Here is a 25,757-nt window from a genome sequence, read left to right as displayed (position 1 = left end):
TTGAACTAATCATTTAACATTTTTAATGACCCTAATAAAAGAAGAAGAGGCAGACACACAGCCAAACCAGACATACAAACAATAAAGTAATAAATTTAACTGAAAGCCTACATGTTGTTCATAAAAAAAAAATGTTCTAAAATAAAATAAAATAAAATAAAATAAAAACACCTAGCTAGGCCCACCTAGGCCCCCAGGTAATCTAAGTAAGACCCCTGCTGTACAGCTACATAAAGTGTCTGTTCTTTCCACTAGACTGGATGTGCTGAGAGAGATGCCTTGCTGTTTTGATCTTGGGAGGTTTAGGTAGGTGAACGGTGGGTGTGTGGGCTCCAGTCGAGCCCCCAAAGAAGCTGGCAGATTGGGTTTATGGGATACAGAGGAGGACTCACAGGTGTTTACACTGCATTGACAGGGGGCAGCCCACTGGGAGGCATCTGCCAATCCATCTCAGCACAATCCCAGACACACACTGTGAGTGTGGGAGAATGTGTGTACGGCTGGGATTGAGAGGAAAAAACAGAGGGAAAGTGGCAGTGTTTTTGTAACAGTGGATGTAAATGTAGGTCAGCGCTGCTACTAGTCAAAGCACCACCGCTCGGTTAGCGATACTCCACAAATACTGTACCAACAGCGAAGTCAAAAATACATTCAAGCTTTTTTTGTTTGTTTAGAGAGCCGATGAGGATGACTCTCACCATGCACTTCCTCACAATACACCATATCCCCATAGCAACCGGCAATTCCTCATTCAGACAGTTTCTACGGTTACTGGGGCCTTCTCATTCATAACTGTTTCCATGGGAACAAGAGCCATTTCTCATTGATAGAATCTCAGCATCACTGCGCTAACAAGGCAAAAGGATGGGGTTTGATGGATTTATAAACATACAACATTCACACGCTTTGCAATCTATTTAATATACATTCAGATATTGTTTCTGGAATATTAAACAGACACAGTATACATTATCTCTATATGCAGAAATATCAACTAAAACATTCTACAGGATTTCACAGAAATACACTCACATGTGCATAAACAAGAACAGTCACTCAGTCGGTTCCTCAAATGATTCTGATTGTTTAAATTTCCTGCCCTGAAGGAGCATTTTAGTGTCCTTTTTGTCCTATTTATCTGTGAATCTACATAAGGTAAAACACAGTCACACTTCCATGTTTTTGGGGACATTCCATAGACGTAATGGTTATTATTCTGTACAAACTATATTTTCTATCCCCATAACCCTAAACCTAAGCCTTACATAAAATATTTCTGCTATTTTAGATTAGAAAGCAAAAAAAAAAAAACTTCATTCTGTATGATTTACAAGCTGTTTTCCTCATGGGGACATGTCCACAAGGTCAAAAAAGACTGGTATTACTATCATTGTTGGAACATTTGGTCCCCATAATATTAGGAATACCAGGTATACGCACACATATTACACAGATGACTAGGTGAGGTGAATTTATTTATTTATTTATTTTTTTCATATTTTTTGGCAATTTATGCTTTTTATTTAGATAAGACAGTAGGTTGACAGGAAGCAAAGTGGGCGAGAGAGAAGGGATGGGATCGGGAAAGGTCCACGAGCCAGGACTCGAACTTGGGACACCCGAAGCGCAATGAGGCCATCAGCACTGACTTTAGGTAAGGTGAATTTAACACTAATAAATTCCCTGGTTAAAACAAGTTAGTGCCATCAATGGACCCTAATGGTGGCGTATAATACATATGTGTGATAAACTGCATAATATGTGATTTTGGACCACAAAACTAGTCTTAAGTAGCACAGGTATATTTTTAGCAATAGCCAACAATACATTGTATGGGTCAAAATTATTGAATCATTAGGATATTAAGTAAAGATCATGTTCCATGTAGATATTTTGTAAATTTATTACCGTAAGTATATCAAAACTTATTTTTGATTAGTAATATGCATTGCTATGAACTTCATCTGAACAACTTTTAAAGCGATTTTCTCAGTATTTAGATTTTTTGCACCCTCAGAATAGTTGTATTCTTTCAAATAGTTGTATCTCAGCCAAATATTGTCCTATCCTAACAAACATCATCAATTCTAACAAACAAACATCAATCGACAGCTTATTTATTCAGCTTTCCAATGATGTATAAATTTCAAAATTGAATCTTATGACTGGTTTTCTGGTCCAGAGTCACATATTTTGTTTGAAAAAGTCAATTTTAAGAATCAACGTTAAACTGAATATGTTCAACTAAATATTTGTAAACATTAAATATGAGATATATAAATCAGTGTTGTCAATCGATTAAAAAAAAACTAATTAATCACACATTTTTCTGAAATTAATCGTGATTAATCCCACCCAACATTAAAGTTTTTATATATACTTTTATATTGCAATAATTTAACATTCAATCTTCAAATTAATGTAGAAACAACATATGACAGTATATTTTCAATATTCGTTGAGTATTTTTTATGACTGAAGTGTCATTGATACCAATATTATTGATGTTTCTAGGATTTTGGTTCTTTTTTTCTAATATTTAACCATTGACTCTAGCCATTCAGCATTACAGTATAATTGAGAGCTATAAATTTTAACATTTATCAGCATAACAACTTTTAATTTAAGTGAATTTAGAACAGTCTTTACATAAACCCATTATTTACCTGTGGCCTTCAGCAAGTGGGATATATACAGAAACACAAGTTATCAAACACTAAATACTAAATTAAATATAGATGAATCCTTAAAGCTAAAAAAATATTATTTTCCTGTTTTTTCTTTAGTTTTTTGATTAATAGACATTAGCAGCTGGGTTATTAGGTTATTTGGCTGCTATCACTTTAAGAGCTGCCACTGCTGAACGTGACGCGGATCTGACACGTATGCTTGTAGTTTCATTCGTTTTAATATGAAATGATACATGCTACAGCGTGTGCCACCATATTTGTACGTGCAACTGAAGCGTGTGTGCTACAAGCACAGTATAACGGCTGACAGAACAGGTAAATTCATTTTTACTGACATATGACCTAACAACATCTCATCTGACCACAGTTCACTGTTGTTCCACTAAAGTTCCCTCGTCATCTGTACTTTTCCATACTTGTTTGACTAGTACCTGGCGCTAAAGTGAAGTTGAAGTTTGCGTCTGAGAAGTCTCACTTTTGATGTGGTCGTAAAGACATTCTGCATCTAAAAACATGCAATTCTTGTCAAGAAAAAAAGAGACAGAGCAGCAGTCGTGAGTGGGGTGGCAACCCTAGCCCCACTCCTGCATTAACTGTGGTAAATATTGTTAATGCCTTTAAACTGGAAAAATTAATTGCCTGGTTTAAATAAAGCATAGAATCAGCAGAGAAGTGATTGAACAGTTTTGTGATTATAATTACACTGCCTTCCAAAAGTTTGGAAACACCCCTGGCAAAGTGCGGTTTTGGACGATATCAGCATAAATCCTTATCATTTTTTGGTGCAAATACATTAAAGTAACTTCACATTATCATTAAAGACCAGCAATAATCATTTTCATTTTCATTACATAATAATGGCAATATATACATGTCAAAGTCAGACATGCCCCTTCGCCAGCTGTGAAGCCTGGTATTGGTTTAAACTTGGCCCAGGTTTTTAAAAGATTTTTGGGTCAGCACACCTTAATAGCTTCAACAATTGATTGCCAATTAAGTTTACAATACAATGAATTTAGGCCCAGATTATGCAGAGCTGTAAAAGCTGCATCAAAAATTTAAGTTCTTTCTATGTATAAACTGTTTATGTAATAAAATATGGTTTCGTAGTTTGTGTTGTCTCTTATCAGCGCAGACTTAAAAAGGATCACAAATTAAAAAGGATTCATGCCAATATTGTCCAAAACCCCACTTTTCTAGGGCGTTTCCAAACTTTTGGAGGGCAGTGTAATTTGACAATACTTTTGGATGCAACCTCAGTCAGGAATGACATATTTTTGAAATTTTTTAAAAAAGCTGCATTTCAGCTAATGTATCTGTATTTTTTTATTTTTTTTTTTACTGGGATCCATTGGCGTCCTATGTAAATGATTCCCTTTTATGTACATTGTCTTCAGTAAACAAGCTGCTGCAAATAAAATGAGCAGGATAAGAACCAAATCATTTGTACAGAAAGTCCTAGATAGGAATCTTACAGGAATGGTTCCAAAATATGACAGAAATTCTAATTAGAATCCTGTACAATTCTCTTATTGGAATCCTTTAGGATTTTTTGACATACTGTCTGTGTGTAGATGGTGTATTTGTGCACTCTTTGCTTGATGTTGCAGCTGTTTTACATGAAATTTTGATGTGTTTTTAGCATATTCTATTAGAAAATAAAGACAAAAAGAAAAAGAGGAAAAAGAGAAAGGGCTATCAATGCGTGTTAGGATATATCAAAGGACCAGGGCTGAGGTGTTGAGAGGGGACATATCATTTCATCTTCAAAGTACTCCTCAACTGAAAGACACATCCGCCATTTACCTACCACAGCAAAGAGAGAACAGCTGTGAAGAGAGAGAGAATATCAGCGTGTGAGGAGAGAGAAAGAGAGAGAGAGTTCTTGTGTCTCAAGGCTTTGCTGGATGATTGATCATCTGCAGTAGTGAAAAACAGGTTACTGCAGCAGCTCCTGCACAGACTGCTCTCATTGGCTTGCTCCGTTTCTCCACTCTCTCTCTCTGTCCTCTCTCTCTCACACATATACACACACAAGCCAATGCTTGTTTCCAACCTATTGCTTTCTCCAGTTGCATCTTTCCCTTTCTCTTCCTCGCTAAACCCTAGGAAACATGGAAAGACAAACCCAATATCACACTGCAGTTCATTCCACCAGCCACAGCAGCTGCTCTCGCTCTCTTTCTCGGTTCCTCTTACTCGCTTCCCTTTCTTTCTTTACACTTGCTTATTATGTACTTGTTTTTCATATAAACAAATGTCATCTTACATCTGTTAAACAGGACAACTGCTCAACCTACATCAAAACATCACTGTGCACATGATAAAGACTCAGAATGGAGTGAGAAAAGAAAATGGCTGCAGCAAGCAAACAGGGCTATAGCTCTCCTCCCTACTGCAGCCAACACACCCTCTGACCCATTTACACACACACACAGTCTCACAAAGATCAAACGGGAGAATCTCATTCTGTATGTACACATATAAACACATTTACTGTATAGACAGAGAAGACATGGTATACACGCATAACAACTAACACCTACACTGTTAAAAATGATTGTGATTTTAACAGTAAAAGACTAAATATGCTACAGTAAAAACTAATTAACTGGTTAATGGTATGTTCCCTTACTATATATGGTGAAAAACTGTAATGGACTGTAATGGATATTTTTTCAAGCAATTTTACAGTAAAATACAGTTTTTAGATGTGAGAAAGAACATATAATTTACAGTGAAAAAACTGTTACATTTCACATTTGATGTTTTTTTTTTTGTTGTTGTTGTTGTTGAAATAATTGTTTCTTCTTAGTTTTTTCTTACCAGTTATGCTCATTTTGGTTGTATGTTACATCTAATGCTGTTAAATGAATGTTTCTATTTCAGTAGTGCGTGTTACACTGATGGTGTTTAGTATTTCATTAAATGACACTGTGTAGCTTCTATATATATATTAGTATTTTCTTTCTCAGCTTGTGGAAAAGCTGCTTGTGATGAGCTTTGGTTCCTCATGTGACTTTCTCATCACCACCACCTGCTTTTGGTTGTTATCAGCGTATTGTAAAGGTACTAAACAAATTTCAGTGCTTTGAAACGTTAATATATATTAACATTATGTCAGTTAAAGGAGAAGTCCACTTCCAAAACAAAGATTCACATATAATGTACTCACCCCCTTGTCATCCAAGATGTTTATGTCTTTCTTTCTTCAGTCGTAAAGAAATTATGTTATTTGAGTAGAACATTTCAGCATTTTTCTCCATATAATGGACTGATATGGTGCCCTGATTTTGAACTTTCCAAAATGCAGTTTAAATGCGGCTTCAAACGATCCAAAATGCGGTTGTAAACAATCCCAGCCAAGGAAGAAGGGTCTTATCTAGCAAAACGATCGGTTATTTTCATTACAATATACAATTTAAATACTTTTTACTTTCAAACGCTCATCTTGCCTTTCTCTCCATGAACTCTGTGTATTCTGGCTCAAGACAGTTAGGGTATGTCGAAAAACTACAATCGTATTTTCTCCCTCAACTTCAAAAATCATTTCAAAATCATCCTACATTGCTGCAGAAGTACCGACCCAGTCTTTGTAACGTGAACATGCAAAGAAGATCAAACACCCTCAACAAAAAGGTAAAACAGTGATATAAATGATTTTGAAGTTGAGGGAGAACATGAGATGGGAGTTTTTCGACATACACTAACTGTCATGAACCGGAACAAAAACAGTCCAAGCAGAGTAAGACAAGACGAGCGTTTGGCATTAAAAAGTGTATAAATTGTACTTTTTAAATGCAAATAACCGATCGTTTTGCTAGATAAGACCCTTCTTCCTCAGCTGTGATTGTTTACAACCACATTTGGGATCGTTTGAAGCCGCATTTAAACTTCTTTTTGGAAGTTCAGGGCACCATATCAGTCCATTATATGAAGAAAAATGCTGAAATGTTTTCCTCAAAAAACCATTTCTTTACGATTGAAGAAAGAAAGACATGAACATCTTGGATGACAAGGGGGTGAGTAAATTTTTTGTAAATTGTTGTTCTGGAAGTGGACTTCTCCTTTAATGAAATATGTTTTTTAGATCCATAAAACCTAAAATGTTGCTTTTAGTTTTTTTTTTTTTTTTTTGGTTGTTTTTTTTAACAGTATAAGCTTGTACCCTTACAAAATACACCATAACCATAATATAGTGTAATACAGACAATTTCTAACCATTTTTTTTCTTTTTTTTTTTTTTTTTTTTTATAATTTAATATAAATAATATAATTTTATAATTTTTATAATTAGCAAATATATTAACATAATTAATGATAATTAGGAATTATTATTATTATTATTATTATTATTATTAATAGTTGTTTTTGTTGTTGTTATTATTAGTAGTAGTACACTGAAAAAAAAACTGGTGTAGAAACTATTTTCACTCATAAATTGCTAGAAACTTTTACTAACAATAAAAACGCAAGTTAAACATTGAACTAAATTGTATATTTTTAAGTAGAAAAACTGAAATAGTATTTTCTTGTAATAAAAAACAATCAAATAATATTTTATTTACAGTTTACAATATATTTACAGTAATGCTAATAGCAGTAGTATTAATTAACAATATAAATTAGCATCTTATCTTTATTCACTCTTCATATATTTTAAGATTTTAATTGACTATGTACTAATGGGACTTGTGTAATCAGGTTACTTGTCAACTCTGTTACCATCATATTTTCCTTTTTAAAATAATTCAAAATAATTTATAATATGTCAGCACACTGTCTCCTCCGCTAGCAGCACCACACGCTTGCGACATGAATGCATATCGAAGACTGACACGGAGGAAAAGAGATCGTTGAATAAAGTTGTTATTTTTGTTTACTTTACAGACAGAAAGTATTCTCGTAGCTTCATAAAATTAAGGTTAAACCACTGATGTCACATCTATTTTATTGATGTCCTTACTACTTTTCTAGGCCTTGAACGTATCAGTTGTGTTGCTGTCTGGGTCAGAAAGTTCTTGGATTTCATCAAAAATATATTAATTTGAGTTCTGACGATGAACGAAGGTCTTACAGGTTTGGAACGACATGTAATAAATAGTGGAATTTTTATTTTTGGGTGAACTAACCCTTTAACAATTTTTGTCCAACAATTCAACCCTGTTACCTTTTCTTATAATTATATGTCCTTGTTAATGTTACATTAACCTTGAGCTGCTTTGAGAAGACACAAAACTATTTATTTGTCTAACAAGACATTTAAAATCTTATACAAATGTATTGGAAAAGGCACCAGGTTTATAGAACGACACGACTGCGCACTTCAAAACACACTGAGCACACCTACATACACTTTTACCCTCTTCAGTCAAAATGGAGTACGACTTAGAATATGACAGAGCTGAGAATCAGTTCACTGCTGATTTGACAGAGCACGTCACATGATAAATGTTTTTGCCACACATACCTCCTTCACATTCTTCACAACACCCACCATGCGTTAAACTACCAATAACAGCACATGAGACCCAGCGGTGTGTGTTAGCAGTAATGCTAACTGAGCTACTATGGATGATCAATCAAGCTTGTGGATTGTAGGTCAAGTGGCAATATCTGTCTAAGCCAACCTATTAGCACCTCTGCGTTCAGTCCTAGTTCTCAAATTACAAACTAAATAGAATGAATGAGCGAATTTGATGTGCAAGAGAGAGACGGAGAGGCTACAGCTAACATGCATACTGGAATAAAGGGTCATTCAGAAGTGATGTACTGCAGGAGGATAGGTGGTGTGGACATTATAAGAATATAGACTGATTTCAACAACCTGATCTTATGACGAAAACGTATCTGTGGAAACCTTTTCATGAAATATGCACCAATAGGTACATATCAATGCAGTTTTCAACAGAAATGTCCACTGAGTGGCGCTAAAAGATTGCTCGTTTCCCCCCCCCCAAAAGTCCAAAAGTAGTGCCCATCCAAAAAAAAATAAATAACGCGTCCCGCGGGGTAAAATACATGTTTTTTGGCAGGGTTCCCCTGGTAAAATTTGCATTCCAGGGGCTAAATATTACGTTATTGGGGCCGCTTCAACCCGCGGACATGAAAAACAACCCGGGGGAACAGTGTTAAAATAGCTCAATTCGGCGGGAAAACCACGGACTTGGCAACACTGGTAAAAACGCAACTGCAAGCATGCCATTTTAGCTTGTTTTTCGCTCTCTCATCTTTCAGCTCTTTCATTGTGAGTCATGTTTTTCATGGGATTCGTACCTAAGGATTCAGCATCCAAGTCCAATTCTGTGCCGGCAGAGCTACCGAGCAAGACTGTTACATCCGGAAAGCGAAACATATGAAGCGGTAATCATAACTGTGTATGAAAATAATTACAAGTTCTTGCTGTTTTACTGGCTCTGTTGGAAACTGCGGTGATATAAACTTATTGGATGCGTTTTTTTGCATTGTGCGAAAAAGTTCCCACAGGTTCGTTTTCATCATGAGATCAGGAAGGAATTTAATTAAAAGTATAAAGTTGCATAAGACTTATTTATATAAATCAAACAAACTAAGAGGAGTAAGAACAAATTTTCTTATGCTCCTCCCTCCTCCTTTGCAAAAAATCATGATTGTCTACAGCTCTGTGCTATCCCATCATCTTTTCTCCTGTCTGTTTCTCTTTTTTCTGTCTTGCTCTCTCTCTCTCTCTCTCTCTGGTGACATTTGTAGCGTGTCCTCACCGCTTGTATCCGCAGTGCTGCTCTGATCTGGGCTCACCATGAGCTCATTAGGTCAGGAGAACACAAACATCACTTGCCGTGCAGTTACACCACACATACACACACGTCTACACATGCAGAATTCATGAAATAAAAAAAAGGGCAAAACATTCGCCCATTATAAAACAGAATATAACAGCAGGCAATATGCCATATATAATGTGTGTTTAAAACACCAACACAGTGATATTAAAAAGCTTATGGGGTAAATTCACTAAAGTGTTGCACCACTTTTGCACCTGCGTCTTCTTCACTAGCCACCTGTAATCCAGTTTAACCAGGCGTTATCTGTGCTGGTTTAGCACTGCATCAGGTGTATTTGAAATGAACTCACTGTCATTATTTTCAGCACAAAGGCACCTCCTTTCTATGTTAATTAGGCTCATTGTAGATGCTTTATGACTGGTGCAACTAAAGGGATAAAAATGAACTCAAAAATGAACATTTTGTTACTAATTAGTTACCCTCATGTCGTTCCAAACCTGTAAGACCGTTGTTCATCTTTGGAGCACAAATTAAGATACTTTTAATGAAATCCGAGAGCTTTCTGACCCTGTATAGACAGCAATGCAACTGTCACATTGAAGGCCCAGGAAGGTAGTAACAGTACATTCACACAGGGCACCAGCATCAACGCTTCATGGAGGGCATGTCTGAAGCTTGGTGCTGACAAGACCGTTATAGTGAGAACAGTCTTTCGCTTTACTTTCGTATGAACATGATTGACCAGCTTCTGCACTAGGGTATTTGAATAAGGCAATCTGACTGGCTGATGCCTGTGTTGGTGCTCGAAAAGTTTTTCAAATTCTGCCACAAGCAACACCAGTGGCGTGATGCAACAGATCCACAAGACAGTTCAGCATCTCATGATGTCACCCATTCAAAGTTAATGAGAAGCGCTAATGCTGACGCCCCATGTGAATGCACCATTAGGAGTTAAAATAGTCCATGTGAAATCAGTGGTTCAACCGTACTTTCATGAAGCTACGAGAAAACTTTCTGCATGGAAAGTGCACCAATAGTATTTTTGAAGCTTTATAACATTAAGGTTGAACCACTGATGTCACATGGACTATTTTATCAATGTCTTTACCACATTTCTGGGCCTTGAATGTGGTAGCAACATTGCTGCCTGTGCAGGGTCAGAAAGCTCTTAGATTTTATCAAAAATATCTTAATTTGTGTTCTGAAGATGAACGAAGGTCTTACAGGTCTGGAACGACATGAGGGTGAGTGGCAGAATTTTCATTTTTTTGGTAAACTATTCCTTTAATACTTTTACTGCATGTGGAAAGCAGATGGCATGGATTACGAAAGTATCAGTATCTCACAGCAAAACAGTGCTTGCAATATCAGTAATTCCTAATACCAACTCTATTGAAACAATGAAACAATGTCATGGGTATCTGCACAGACCGTGAACATTGATACTAAACTTTCAACAGCATACTGGTTTTTGTTGTGGTATCAAAACTGGTATGGAGAATTGTGAAATTTCTCTAGTACTTGTATCTTATTTGCATAATCCTTTAGCGAATCAGGTGCTAAAACAAGGCAAGTGGCGTGTGCACATAAATAACTGTATCATTTGGCACAATTTATTCTTAGTGAGTACTTCAAGCATGCAAACGTGTTTCTGACTTACCCAGTAAGCACCACTACAAAGTCCATGACATTCCAGCCATTGCGTAGGTACGAGCCCTTGTGGAAGGCAAAGCCCAAAGCCAAGATCTTAATGCCTGACTCGAAACAGAAAATGCCAATGAAGTAGGGTTCAGTGTCCTCCTGTGAGAGAGAAACACAAACAGGACAGGACAAAAGAAATAAGAGTGTGCAAACATGAATTAACCACTGGATTTATGCAAAAGGAATGATACATCAGAGATTGATAGATCCTGAGTCTTCTGTTGCATTACATGGCTGAAGAAACACTGAACAACCCAACTGGAACTCACCAAGCGCTCTGACATAGGTGTCTTGTCCCCATCTGGAAGATGCTGTTCCAGGGCCAGGACGATGCAGTTAGCGATGATGGTAGCCAGGATCATGTACTCAAATGGAGTGAGAATCACAAGTCAAGGAAAACGTTTGAAACAACATGAATGTTACAAAAGTTTCGCAAAGGGGTGTAATTTACAGATGGCTGCTCAAGTTGACATACCCCTTACAGAATCACTTGCAGTGGGATTATAAAAAATAGCTTATAATTTATGAATAAAGCTCATGAAGCTATACAATATTTGCATGTATTTCAGAAAACAAAAAGTATAAAGAACTCTAGATGGCGCAGGGTGATTGGTCGTTAATGCAAACTTATGATATTCACAGTTAATTGGCACAAGCTGATTGGTTCATGTTGCATACGGAGCCAATGAGCTTGCTGCTTAACATTTAAATGGCTGGTTAGCATTCACTACAGCATTTTACAGCGCCCATTCAGAGTTCCTCTGAAACCCTCCACCTTCCCCAGCTCCAGCTGTATAGATCGACTACAGGTTATTATATATGCTACTTGTGCAGCAGCAGTATGTCTTAAATACTCGCAGCAGTGTATCAATGATTGTACTGGCAGTAGCAAGTTCCTGTTTGCTTTGCAGCAGCAATTCAACAACATAGCAGATCTATTCTGCCAAGACTAAATACATAAACACTGTGATATCCACTACCATGCTAAAAGAGTTATGATAGAAATAATATAACGGTAATTACTTCATATTTAAAATATTAAAAACTATATATAAAAAATATAATACCAAATGATAAATACAAATTTGAAAAAGGTCACATTTGTACATATTTTACTATTTTGTATTGTGGAATTTATGTGAATATTTTTTGCAGCTTCTAAAGAGCATTATACTAAATATTCAGTACTAAAATGTTTTATGATCTTATTTTTAAGATTTAATCCATTTATTTAGATAAAATGCTAAAAAAAACCTCAAAGATTCTTCTTTTGAGCAACTGGCTCTCTAAACTTCAGTGAAGAATCAATACATCTGATACTGAGAGGGCAGACATTCAAACAATCACCCTAACCTGATTACTTAGCAAAATCACATTAAGCCCCTTGCGCTAAATACAGGTCAAGGTAAAATGCAGCAGTGGTTTTAGAGAGGTCAACTGAGAATCAAGTCCAGGCTCACTGAGAAAATGCTTCACAAAGCGAGCATGTAGCGTCATGCTCACCCTGCATGGGCCAAACAACATCTCGCACCATATCCTTGTATGGCTGGTTGAGCCTGTGGCGAATAAGCTGGTATTCATGCTGAAGTAATAGATGCTGTGGATGAGTATGAGTCAGGCAGATTCTGTATGCTTTAAATGACCTCATCAGTCGCCGCTCATATTTACTGCAGGCCAATTTGTGTATGCATGCATGTGTGTTGAGAGCCAGCACCAGCTTAGAAGGTTAGAGCCTGCTGTGTGATTCAATGTGACATGCCTCTTTGGCTCACTTTACACAAGAACTTAAGGGTGGGTAGGATTTGGCTATCAGGACTGACTGATACACACATAAATACACACACAAGCTCTGTTACAAAACCTAGCGAGCTTTGCAGATGGTATTTTCAAATCGCAACGTAACAGAAGTAGTAACAGAACATTTGTTTTGTATTGTGACATACATGCGAGTTAAATGGATTACACACACACACACATACACAAAATAGGTTCTTATATCTTGTTTATAGGTGCTATATACAATACAAAGAACCTGTTAAGCCCCTGTATTGCCCTTATAATTCCCATAAGAGCGGGTGCAGCCATTTGTAAATTTTATGGGTCTGGCTTCTGGTCTCATCTGCATTCAGCTATTTTTAGCTGTACTAAACAGGTCCTTGTGCTGCTTGATATTGCAAAAAGCTGTCTTTTTTTTAAAGTGTTATTTTAATTATGAGCACACCATTTACTTTTTACAATTTACACCATTTACATTTACAAGTTTTACCATTTACTGCACATTATTATTCTTCTCGTTATTTCTCTGTAGCGGCTAATGAACCGGAAGTCTCGCACATAAGCTTACTTTAGGGTGGACAGTTCTTTAAAGGTTCTCTAGTTTTTTCTTAGTTTTTTAGGGTTAAGGTTAGTTTAGTTAGGGAAAGGATTTTAAAAAACGACATTAAAATACAGTATATTTCCTGAAGACAATGTGGTTCTCAACCGTTTTGCCCCCAAGACCCTCCTATAAGAACACATTCCAGGGCCCCCACGAGACTTTTTGAGCTCAGAAAAGCACAAAAGGGATTCAAAACAGCTTCTGCCATTTTAGTTGCTATTCATAGCAAACATATGAGAGTGTTGTAGCATATCTAAAATCTAAGGAGGAGAAATGGGGTTCCTCCTATGGTTCTACATAGCACTATTTGACAAAGGTGCTGTAGCGTACCTTTAAAGATAGTGATTCCCCTGTTTGCGAGCCAATGAGTCATTGTTAGTACTATTTAGCACTATTTTTTTTAGAGTGTATCAAAAAAGAAAAATAAATGCAGGGCGGGGACTTGATTCTATGCATTGGTTGTTAACATGGCCGTAGCCAGGTTTTAAAAATTAGGGAGGTCCCGGGGGATTACAATTACAAATACAACTACATTATATATACTATAACACTTTAAAAGAGACAGACATGTAGATGTTTGTGTAAGAGGTTTTCTCTGTTTTGGAGGGATGATCATTGTTAAATCATACACTATTACATCAAAATTTCTTAATACCTCACTATAGCTAGGGGTGGATAATTTTATCAGTTGTTTTTTACAATACATATTATAGTTATAGGTTTTATTAATAACTGTTGCTATATAGCTTATACCTTTGTCTCTTATGGTTGTATAGCATAGCTTATCATTGTTTATAGCAAAATTTAACGACTACACCAGAGGTTGCGCTACACTTTAACATTGTCCGTCATTTTGATGGACAGGGTCGTAAAAATTCCACCATAATCTATTATTACCCATCATTATAATTTTCATATTTTAATTAGAATAAAACATTTAATTGCTTTTATGTTTGTTCACATTTTAATTTTTAATGAACCTACAGGACGACAGCGCAGTGTTTAAAGGGGTCATCGGATGCCCATTTTACACAAGTTGATATGATTCTTTAGGGTCTTAATGAAAAGTCTATAATATACTTTGGTTAAAAATTCTCAATGGTTGTGTAAAACAACACCCTTTTTACCTTGCCAAAATCAGCTTTGCAAAAATCATCTCATTCTGGTCGAGGCTGCTTTAAATGCAAATGAGCTCTGCTCGCCCCACCCCTCTCTTCTCTCTGTGGAGTGACGAGCCTGTTTACTTTAGCCGCATTTAGCCGCTAAACTTGTTAACTAGCACATTATTAGGAAAGGCGATCGCAAAGACTCATAAAAATACCCTTATACTCACTTCTGCTGTAAGTGAAGCTGGATCATGAATGATTTGCGCGAACATAGATGCATTTATGTAGATCGGGAGGCGCATTCTCTTCACTAACAAACGTAATCCACTGCATCTTCAGCGGCTCAGATGTCGGGAGTAAATGACGACCACTATGTTCATTATTACATCCAGCAACACAACACCTCAATCACTTTCAATTCAATTCAATTCAAATTTATTTGTATAGCGCTTTTCACGATACATATCGTTGCAAAGCAGCTTTACACCAAATTGACATTTTTACTATATATGTAGTAGTAGCTTGATGTACAGGATGATCACTTAATTCTTGTCTAACTTACATCCCTGCTCCGGCATCAAAACATGGAGGCTGGACTGTTACAACTGATCTGAGGTAAGACGCTCATGTCAATCAACTATCGTGGGAGCGGCCTCTGTCGGTGTGATGCCACAATGACAGGCATCTGAGAATGGCTCGATTTGAAAAAGGGGATATTATTTTTACAGATTCATTAAAAACCACTGCATGGATTTTTGTCATTATAGGGTAGATTTGTACATACACTGACAACACACATTAATGTTCAAACAGCATGTAAAAGTTAGCTTAGCATCTGATGACCCCTTTAAAAACAACAAAATAGCTAGGGCTGGGTAAACAAAACAAAACAAACAACAACAACAAAAAAAGATTTCTGGATTTTAACATATTCTCATTTTAATGAACTAAAATCGATTCTTAAATCACAATTGTTCTTTTGGTCTATGCGATTTCAGTTGATGAAACATAGTGCGTCTTCCTTCCAATAAATAGCAGTAGGCTAGACTTTGTGTTACTTTTGATATAAAACAAAGTCTCAGATTTCAAATTCTGTCCACTTCATTAGGAAATTTAAGCAATAAATACCGTTTTGGCGCTCTTTAATGTGGAGTGATAGGTCGTTGTTGCTTCTGTGTACCCGCCTGTGTGTAATGAAACACATTGCAAATCATTCATGACAGTTCCGTTTTAGTTGTGGATCCAGCGCTCAGCTGCTACATTGGAGCGCACTCACCACCAACTGGACAGGGGTGGAAATCACAGCTACAATTTAACAATAGGTCACCCTCAGTGCAATCCGTCAAAATGACGGACGGCCTTCAGATTTCTCCGTCACTGATAAAAAAACCCGTCAATGACAGAGAATTTTCGGTTAACGCGACCACTGGACTATACTGACATAGACTTCTTCATGGCTAGTGTTCGGGTATTTCATTTTCTTTCTGTTACCTACCAGTTTAACAGATCTGTGTACTAGTGTTAAATGCTACTGTTTTTGACAGTGTAACTGACAAATAATATCATGGTATTGTCTGCATTTCTCTTACCGAATGTGGTATCCTGTCAGCAATAACCTGTCTGTGGGCTTTTTTTATTACTGTCAGTTTAAAAGCCGGCGATGTAGTGTTGCCACATATTGCTATTAAAACGAACAAAAACCGAAAAATAAATAAAAAGGAACTGAAATTAAAATATTTTGCAAATAAGATAAAATAAACATCGCTGACCCTAAACTGCAACTTCCTACTTAAACCTTCTAAAGTGTCAAATTAAGTGGAAAAAACAAGTCCAAAAACACTTATAACAGCTGGATCTGGCAACATGGAGGCTGCGTCCGCGCCTTCACTCACTCTCACTCTCTCAAGCCTTGTTCACTCCGGATGCGTCTCGCAGCGATCGTTTTCATACCACAGACACTAAACATTCTAGCAAACTGTCTAAACGTAATTATATATAATATGCAGACATCCATATGAGGAGTTTAGCAGCAAATTAGTAATTCAGAGAACAAATTTTATTTCTGAACATGAAAAATGACCCCAGGCTACGGATCTGGTTGTTAGTTGTAAGGAGGGATGTGGTTTAAACAAAATAAATGATTGGATAAGTCCAACATGTATCACCAGAGAGAAATGTTCTAATTATGACTTTTGAAATAAAAATTGGCCAAAGAAATGAATTAATAAAGACTTGCACAGATGATTCATTCATAATTAGATAAATAACATGCATTTAAAGACCAGACATGGTCAACTTTAGTTTCATGCCTGCCAGTGTTATTTTATTGTTATTACTATGGTTTTATCATAATATTTAGAATTTTTATGTTTAACGTTTTAGTAATTTTGTTATGTTTTTGTAATTTTTATTTGTTTTTTAATGTCTGTATAATTTTATTCTTTTAATTTGAGCTTGTTTAGTATTTAGCAATCTTAAACTAAACAAATATTAAGAGTTGCCATGGCCATTTTTTTTAAATATATATTGTTTATACTTTTCAATCAACATTTAATTAAGTTCTTATGATTTTTTGTTTTAGTTTCAGTTATCAATAGCCCTTATGCTAACTTGTACTCTCGTCAATGTGTGTCGAACACTGACACTGAAGAAATGAAACTGTTGAATAAAGTCATATTTGTTTTCTTTGCACACAAACAGTATTCTCAAAGCTTCATAAAAATTAAAGTTGAACCACTGATGTCACACAGACAATTTTAATGATGTCTTTTCTGAGCCTTGAATGTGTCAGTTGTGTTGCTGTCTAAGCAGGGTCAGAAAGCTCTCAGATTTCAACAAATTATCTTAATTTGTGTTCTGAAGATGAACGAAGGTCTTATGGGTTTGGAACAACATGAGGGTGAGTAATTAATGACAGAATTTTCAGTTTTGGGTGAACTAACCCTTAAGGCATCATAGATTCGCTCCCAATGCAAATGCTTTACCAAAAAGAAGGCAACTTAATTTTGCAGCTTCCTAATACTCGTTTTGAACTAGAGGCAGAATATCATGTTTGCTACATGACTACATGATGCAATCCCAGAATGCACTGCAGTGAGCTCAGTACAAAAGAGAGAAATGATTAAAATAGTAATCCATTCAAAACCAAAAACAACCTAATTAAAAACAGTCTATTTTTATTTGTGTGTGCTATGCATTTTTAAATGTATCTTGAATTAAAGGAGAAGTTCACTTCCAGAACAAAAATGTACAGATAATGTACTCACCCCCTTGTCTTTCTTTCTTCAGTCGCAAAGAAATTATGTTTTTTGAGGGAAACATTTCAGGATTTTTCTCCATATAATGGACTGATATAGTGGCCCGATTTTGAACTTCCAAAATGCAGTTTAAATGAGGCTCAAACGATCCCAGATGCGGTTGTAAATGATCCCAACCAAGGAAGAAGGGTCTTATCTAGCAAATTTTTAAAATTTTAATTTAAAAAAAAAATACAATTTAAATACGATTTTGAAGTTGAGGGAGAACATGAGATGGGAGTTTTTCGACATACCCTAATGGTCATGAACCGGAACAAAAACAGTTCAGGCAGAGTGAGACGAGCGTTTGACATCAAAAAGTATATAAATTGTGTTAGTTTTATGAAAATAACCGATCGTTTTGCTAGATAAGACCCTTCTTCCTCGGCTGGGATCAACAGCATTTGGGTTCGTTTGAAGCTGCATTTAAACTGCACTTTGGAAGTTCGGGGCACAATATCAGTCCATTATGTGGAGAAAAATCCTGAAATGTTTCCCTCAAAAAACATAATTTCTTTACGGCTGAAGAAAGAAAGACATAAACATCTTGGATGACAAGGGGTGAGTACATTATCTGTCAATTTTTGTTCTGAAAATGGACACCTCCTTTAACTGAAATGCAATTGAGAAGAACTCCAAAGCAGGCAGTGTATTCTGGCATCAATGCAACACCACACACACACACAAAACTTTTTTTTACCTATAAATCTTTAGATATTCAAACAAGCCAACATTTAAAGATATACAATTTGTGTTGACAAACTTGCCTTTTCTAGTTAAAAAATAATATGTATACAAGATTCTTTTGATTTTAATTGTCCTTCCTTACATTCAGTTAAATTCTACACCCCGTTTACTACCTCAATTCAAATTCAGGAATTTAAAAGGCAATCTTAATTCCATTTTGAATGACACAACCCACATGACCGTGGCCTGCTGACCTCCAGAGACAAAAACCACCATCAGAGTGTACAGGTTGTAATGTGTAAAACAGCATGAGGCATTATGGAGAAAAAAGGGAGAATGATTTATTTTAGTGTGGCATAAGCTCAAATATCAGTTAAGGCAGAGAGAAAAGGAAAGATCTGGCAGGCTTTCAAAGGCTCTGTACAGTAAAGACTCCGGCTCCTGTAATACCCGGCAGTCCGTCCAGCATTACAACACATTAACACTCTCTGTGCCTTTTAATTAGCCTGCTTGGCCTCTGCTCCGAGTGTGTGTGCATGTTCTTCCACATGCATGCATAATAATATCAGTGTTGTTGTGTGTGATCATTCTAGTGTCTAATTGAAATACTACTGTTTGTGTGCATGAGTGTGTGCGTTCGCACACCCGTCAGGATGGTATGATGAAAGCAAAAGTGGCGCACTCTTCCCCTGTCTCTAGTAGGGTGGATGAATGGACATCCCGTGTGTGATATGGCCGCAGAGTGTGATGTGGCCGAAGCGTGTGTTTTGCTGCTTTGAAGACCCGTCCTGCTCACACTCTCTTGCATTGTGCAAAAAGGCGCCCGTTTAAAGACAGGATGAATATGAGACAATGCTATGATGTGCTCCGCCAGAAAACTTTAATTATGAACCCACCTTCCTCCCTCTGCACAACACTATATATAGCAATGCCATTGAGATAAAAGAAAGCGGGAGACAAAGGAAGGGAGAAACTGTCCTTTCTCTGCTTGTGTGCGTGTGTGTAAAGCAGCGTCAGTGGCGCTGGGCTTGTGAACGCTATCTGGATGCTCTGAGAGGTCATTCCTGTTAGGTGTGAGGTGACAGCTGGTACAGGAGGTCAGGATGAAAAATCTCATAATGCAGCGGTCCTAACATGGACCTGATATTTTACAGAAGCAGCAAATGTATCCCAGATGAAGCAAAGAAAATGTTGATTATAAATATGCTTTTTAATATTTTAAACACATTTATAATTAATTTAAAGGGGATATTGGATGCTTGCAAAACACTTTGGTTAAAATTCCTCAATGGTCGTGTAAAACAACGCTCTTTTTATCTTGTCAAAAACAGCTCTGTTCACAGCGAACTGTTTCGGTGTATGTCTCTTTAAATGATAATGAGCTTCTGCTTACCCCACCCCTCTCTTCAATTTTTTTTGTGTATTCGGTGCCGCGTTACCATCAAAAACTGTAGCTCTGATGTTGGAAGAAAATGAAGACTCTAGTTCACTTCTACATTCAACTACAAAACACCTGCATTGCTTACGAGACATTGTTGTCACTACAGCTGCTCGAGCATGGAGAAAATGGCGGACAGCAGACAGCGGACCGTGTACAGCTGACTACGGGCGGAAATATGGTAATACAGGACAGTCCGTCAGTGGTTGTGGACGTAGCCTGAGCAATGTGACGTCATACTACTCAGAAAATCATCAAAGGAATAAATTACATTTTAAAATATATTTTAACAGAAAACACTTATTTAAATTGTAATATTTCACAAATTATTACTGTTTTTGTATTGAAAAAATAAATGCAGTATTATGGCACTTTCAAAAACATTCAAAAATATAGCTGCAAGCAGCGAAAAACAAGACATTATTTAGCAAGCCTGTAACCACCTAAATCAATGATTTTAAACAGCATTTTTTAAATCCAGATAATTTACCATAGAAGTATTATGTTTTTTAACAGTTATGACTGTTATAGCACCATAACAGTCCGATCCCTTAAAACTTTGCATGCTTGTTTAGAATCACCTGTTGCATTTTCTCAGCAGGTTTCGTGTAGTTTTGAGTTTTCCTTTAGGCTTTATAGGATTTGGGGTAAAATTGGACAGGCCCCTTTTTTTTAAATGACCCTCTTATAGCTTCCCAAAGGGTAGATTTCAACTTAAAAAAAATAAATAAATAAATAATATATATATATATATATATATATATATAGGCCTAGAGAATCCAGAGAATTGTACTGCAGTGTTTTTTTCCACACTGAGCAACAAAACCTAGGACTAGTTTGCAAAAATATGTTTTTTACATCTTCAATAATTTAACAAACAATTTGATTGACAGCAGTAGTTCTAGAGGCAAAGCTGTCTGGAGGACAGGAGGAGGAGTTCTATAATATTAATATTGCGCGTATGTGTGGAAAAAATGCTTGACGTACAATTGTTTACACCCTTGAAAAATGTGATATCTCCCCCGAGTTGTCGATTTCTTTCAAATTCCCCTCAGACCTTTGGTCGTGAGTTAAACAAAACTGAGTTTTGTTCCGATTGGCTTCTGTTAACTTTGCCTAACAGGTACTCAAACTTCGGCAGCCAATGGCGGCCATGTTTTTTGAGATACGCAAATGTTCTTGTAGACACTTGTAGCAATTTGGACCTAGACCACACACACCAATTTTCATGCTGATAGGACAAAAAGTTGCGTAGTTATAGCCATTTTTATAGCACCACAAAGTGGCCAAGCTCTGTGAACTCAGATTGAGATCTTACATAAGTGTTCTGAGTTTGGTGGAGATTTCTCGTTCGGTTCAGAAGTTATAGGCATTTAACTAAACATAGCCCTGCCCCTTTCGAAAGTTTTGGCACCCCTTTGATAATTATTGATATTCACTCTTCAGAGAATCTTTCTGCACTGGTTTGGTTCTGATCCTAGTAATAGTTCGAAAAGTAGGTTTTTCAAAAAATTTTACATTTCGCAGGCTCGCGATCAAATCTGAGGCTTGAGTTTTGTCTGACGACATAAAACACTTGAGTCTGCGAGTGACGGTTTAGGAGTTATGAGTGATTTTGTACTTTTGATCGCTTTAGTGCCCCTGTAAGGCGGATTGGGATGAGCCTTGGTCACATTGTCAGTGGTGTGTGTACTACCTCTCTACAACTTACGGTTTGGTCTGCACGATCAGCTTTACATGATCGCTGATCCATGACCATTCTAATAATTACAATAGGGTTCCTCAATAAGGTACACACTTGAATCCCTAAAAAACCCTTCCTAGCCCCAAACTTTCAAACAATAGTGTACACACACATCAAGTGCCCTTCAAAAGTCCTGTACTCATCTTTTCCCTGTGAATCTGATGTTCTCACACTCTTCCGGCACCCTATGCATCACGTCGATCTCTCATTCTCCATCCCTTCATCTCTCTGCCCTGTCCCCTCAGTCGGCTGCACCCTCGCTCTACCTCTCCCACTGAACCTGTGCATTCATCATCTCCCTCCATCAGCCCATCTTCATTCAGCCAAGTGCAGTTTGCACCGTCAGCACGGCTGCCCTGACACACCGCTCCACAGAGAGATGGATGGAGAAAGATGGAGAGACAAGTTGAGACAAGAAGACTGAGTGAAGGAAAAGAATATAATCTGCAACGGGACCAAAAAGACAAAAAGATTCAGATGGAGGACAAAAACAAGGAGGCATTAAACAAGAGAGACACAGATATTGAGCTTTGAACAGTTTTAAAAGTGTTGGTAAACTAAGTCAGAATAAACTGGAAATACATCTATTCATGATTTTTTCAACAGCTGATGGATAGAACTGTTGTGTTTTGTAAACCTGACACTCAGGATGTGCATCATATTTTGCAAGAAAAAGTCTAAAGGTCTACCACTACATTCACTCCTTTTTGCTACATCTCATATTTTAAGCATCATTACACAAAAGATCACATGATTATGAACAGCAAAATATCTTTCATGAAAAGAAGGGAGGCCATTTCTTACAGTACTTTAATTTAAAGGCTAGTACAAAATGGCTAAATGCTTTGGGCTAGTTGGGATGAAACAGAAGCTCTGGCAGATCTTTTCTTCTTTATGTCAATGTACATGTGAGTGTAACAGATTATCAAAAAGGCAAAAAATGTAAGGCAGGGACCTACATTGGTTATTGATTGGATTTTGAGATGTATGCATTACACTCAAAAATGAGTCAGACGAATGTGAGTTTGCAGGATCAGGTTTAAGCAGACAAAATGATTGGAGTAGTCCAGCATACGTCACCAGAGAAGTCTGTCACCATATCAAGTTAAGACGTACTGATAAAAAAAAAAATACGACGTCAGTGTTTTTTTGTTTTTTTTTCAATAATATCAATTATGAGTGAATTTTATGTCATGCTGACTAATTTAAAATTAGCCCATTATTTACTCCAGACAACCTAGGTGTATATGACTTTCTTCTTTCAGATGAATCCAATTGGAGTTATATTAAAAATTATCCTGGCACTTCCAAGCTTTATAATGGCAATGTGTGTGTTTCTTTTCAGCAGTCCAAAACAAGTCCAATAAAGTGCATCCATCCATAAGTGCTCCACACAGCTCCGGGGGGGGTGAGTAAAGGCCTCCTGTATCGAATCAATGTGTGTTTGTAAGAAAAATATCCATATTAGCTTCCGCTAACTGTTGTACACGAAATACACTCCAGGTGGATGACGCAGAATATATGCATAGCTCATGAAAACCAACATTTGTTTACAGGAGCAAAGGAAGCAAAGTTTCCTTACTTTAGCAAAGGAAAACCAGTCTCCTCTTGGCTTATATCAAAATCCTCCAACATTTTTCTTTGTTTTTTACTTCTAATTCACGACCGGGTTCTACACATTCACGTTCGTCACTTCTGAGCAGCGCATGTGCAATGCCAACGTCTTACATAATCCACCTGGACTGGCTTCTGTGTACAACAGTAGTCGCAAGCTAGATTAAAGTGATTATTACCTTTTAGATATGGACATTTTTCTTACAAAAACACATCACTTCACTACAGGAGACCTTTATTCACCACCGATGTGAGGCACTTTTTATTATGAATGGATGCGTTTATTGGACTTGTTTTAGACTGTTAAAAAGAAACACCCACCCATTACCATTATAAAGCTTGGGAGAGCCAGAACAATTTTTAATATTACTCTGATTGGATTCGTCTGAAAGAAGGAAGTCATATTCACCTAGGATACCTAGAGGGTGAATAAATAATGGGCTAATTTTGATTGTTGTGTGAACTAACCCATTAAATGGAGAGTGCACCTAAAAATTTTAATTCTGTGATTAATTACTTACCCTCATGTCATTCCAAACCTGTAAGACCTTTGGTTATCTTCAGAACACAAATTAAGATTTTTTTGATTAAATCAGTCACTAATGCACCTCTTGAGACAAGGGGAGTGAGGTTTACCTGCACAGCTGGCCTCCTATGCCGGAGACCCGGTGTTATGCCAAATTCTGACCCCTGCCAAATCACTACCCAGATCACTACCCAACTAGTATTGGTAGATTTAGGGGGAAGGGGGGAGGATTAGGGGTGTAGTTAGGATTAGGCAAATCAGGTAGCGATTTCAACAAGAGGGGGTAATAATTTGGCAGGGGTCGAAAATGGGCACAACACCGGGATCGAGTACCACTTGGAACGAAAAAAGTATTCTCGTAGCTTTGTAAAATTACAGTTTCAGTTGCGGTGCTGTCTATGCAGAGTCAGAAAGCTCTCGGATTTCATCAAAAATATCTTAATTTGTCTTCCAAAGATTAATGAAGGTCTTAAGGGACTGGAACAACATTAGGGTGAGTAATTAATAACAGAATTTTAATTTTTGCGTGAACTATCCCTTTAATTTAATACTTTTAGAATTCCAGAGATGTTCCCTTGCAGTCAGCGCAGAAGATTTACAGTAATTTGGCTCATCAAGCATTCCGCACTACTAATTGCTTTTATTGAAGAGTTGCAATCTACGAAACCCTATACAAGTAGCGCTATCAAAATGGCTGACAAGACATATCAGACTTTAGGTTAGACAGAAGCAGAAAGAGTTGAAGCAATCAGACACACACTACACGCTAATCCACTAATACAGAACATGAGTGATTCAATGGGCATGTCAATCAGTCAGTGAGTGAGTGTATGTGTGTGAGAATCACTGGTGTGGTAATTAGCCGTAGTAGACGGCGAAGCGCTCTACAGAGCGACCCGAGAAGCCCAGCCAGTGAAATGTAAATATGTATTGATTTCCTCATCTGGCTGTAAGGTCCCAGGCTGTTTGCTTTTCTAATTCTATCTCTTGCATTCTGGCGCTGCAGCCTGAATAATTTATTAACTAGAAACAGCGGCGCTTTTCCCTCTCTTAATGCAGCTATGAAAGATAGGTCTGTAGTCACAAGAGTTAACACACTTTCCATCTCTTTCCTTCACTCTAATCGCTCATTTACCCTTTATATACCCTTAGTGCTCATAAATCAGTCTGTTAGGACAGGATTAACACAGATACCGTTTGTGTGTGTGTGTGTTTGAGCAGCACAAACGTATGACTGAAAAGTGCGGGAGGCTAATTAGCTTTACAGGAAGTTCAAGATAGAACATTCCACTTAATTCCTATATCAGCCTACTTATAATCACTCAAACATGTTAATTTACGAAAGAGAGAGAGAATATTCTGCAATAATTGCATATAACACATACTACCTGTTTAACTTTTAGGGTTCGTTTTTATACTTTTATTCAGCAAGGATGCATTAAATTGATCGAAAGTGACAGTAAAGACATTTAATAATGTTACAAAATATTGTGATGTTTGAACAGTAGTGCATATAATATAATACAATATGAAGCTTTTATAAACAACTTATTTTACTGGAATTTGAAAAGCTATAGCAGTTTACAGAGACTACAGTGGTCTTTATTCTAACAATACTATTTATGTCTCTCTGTGTGCTAGAATTAGTAAAACAGCAGCACCGTAGACGGTGTTGCTATCAGTAATATGTGTGTTTGCGTGCGTATCTAGAGACAAGGTAGTAGGTAAAGGTGTGTAGCAATGGCAACAGCATTAGCAGTAGCAGCACGTGACACGAGCACCAGCATGAAAATTCAAGCCACCGCATCTTTTTT

At 37.0% G+C, this 25,757-nt stretch overlaps 1 protein-coding gene across 7 annotated transcripts in view; it reads right to left on the bottom strand.

The window, feature by feature from the left end:
- The window catches only part of cacna1aa (calcium channel, voltage-dependent, P/Q type, alpha 1A subunit, a), a 120,664-nt gene that overhangs the window by 84,303 nt on the left and 10,604 nt on the right, over positions 1-25,757 (bottom strand). For all 7 annotated transcript variants that reach the window (XM_051101011.1, XM_051101012.1, XM_051101013.1 and 4 more), the window contains exons 2-3: positions 11,425-11,531; positions 11,115-11,254 (exon numbers count right to left, since the gene is read on the bottom strand). In XM_051101011.1, coding sequence (XP_050956968.1) covers positions 11,115-11,254; positions 11,425-11,531 — 247 coding nt within the window. The remainder of the gene's footprint in view (positions 1-11,114; positions 11,255-11,424; positions 11,532-25,757) is intronic.

The sequence above is a fragment of the Labeo rohita genome, chromosome 3 (assembly GCF_022985175.1).
Source record: "Labeo rohita strain BAU-BD-2019 chromosome 3, IGBB_LRoh.1.0, whole genome shotgun sequence".
Classification (NCBI taxonomy): domain Eukaryota; kingdom Metazoa; phylum Chordata; class Actinopteri; order Cypriniformes; family Cyprinidae; genus Labeo; species Labeo rohita.
Note: the sequence above shows the minus strand (reverse complement) of the source record. Positions and strands in the feature narration are given on the sequence as shown.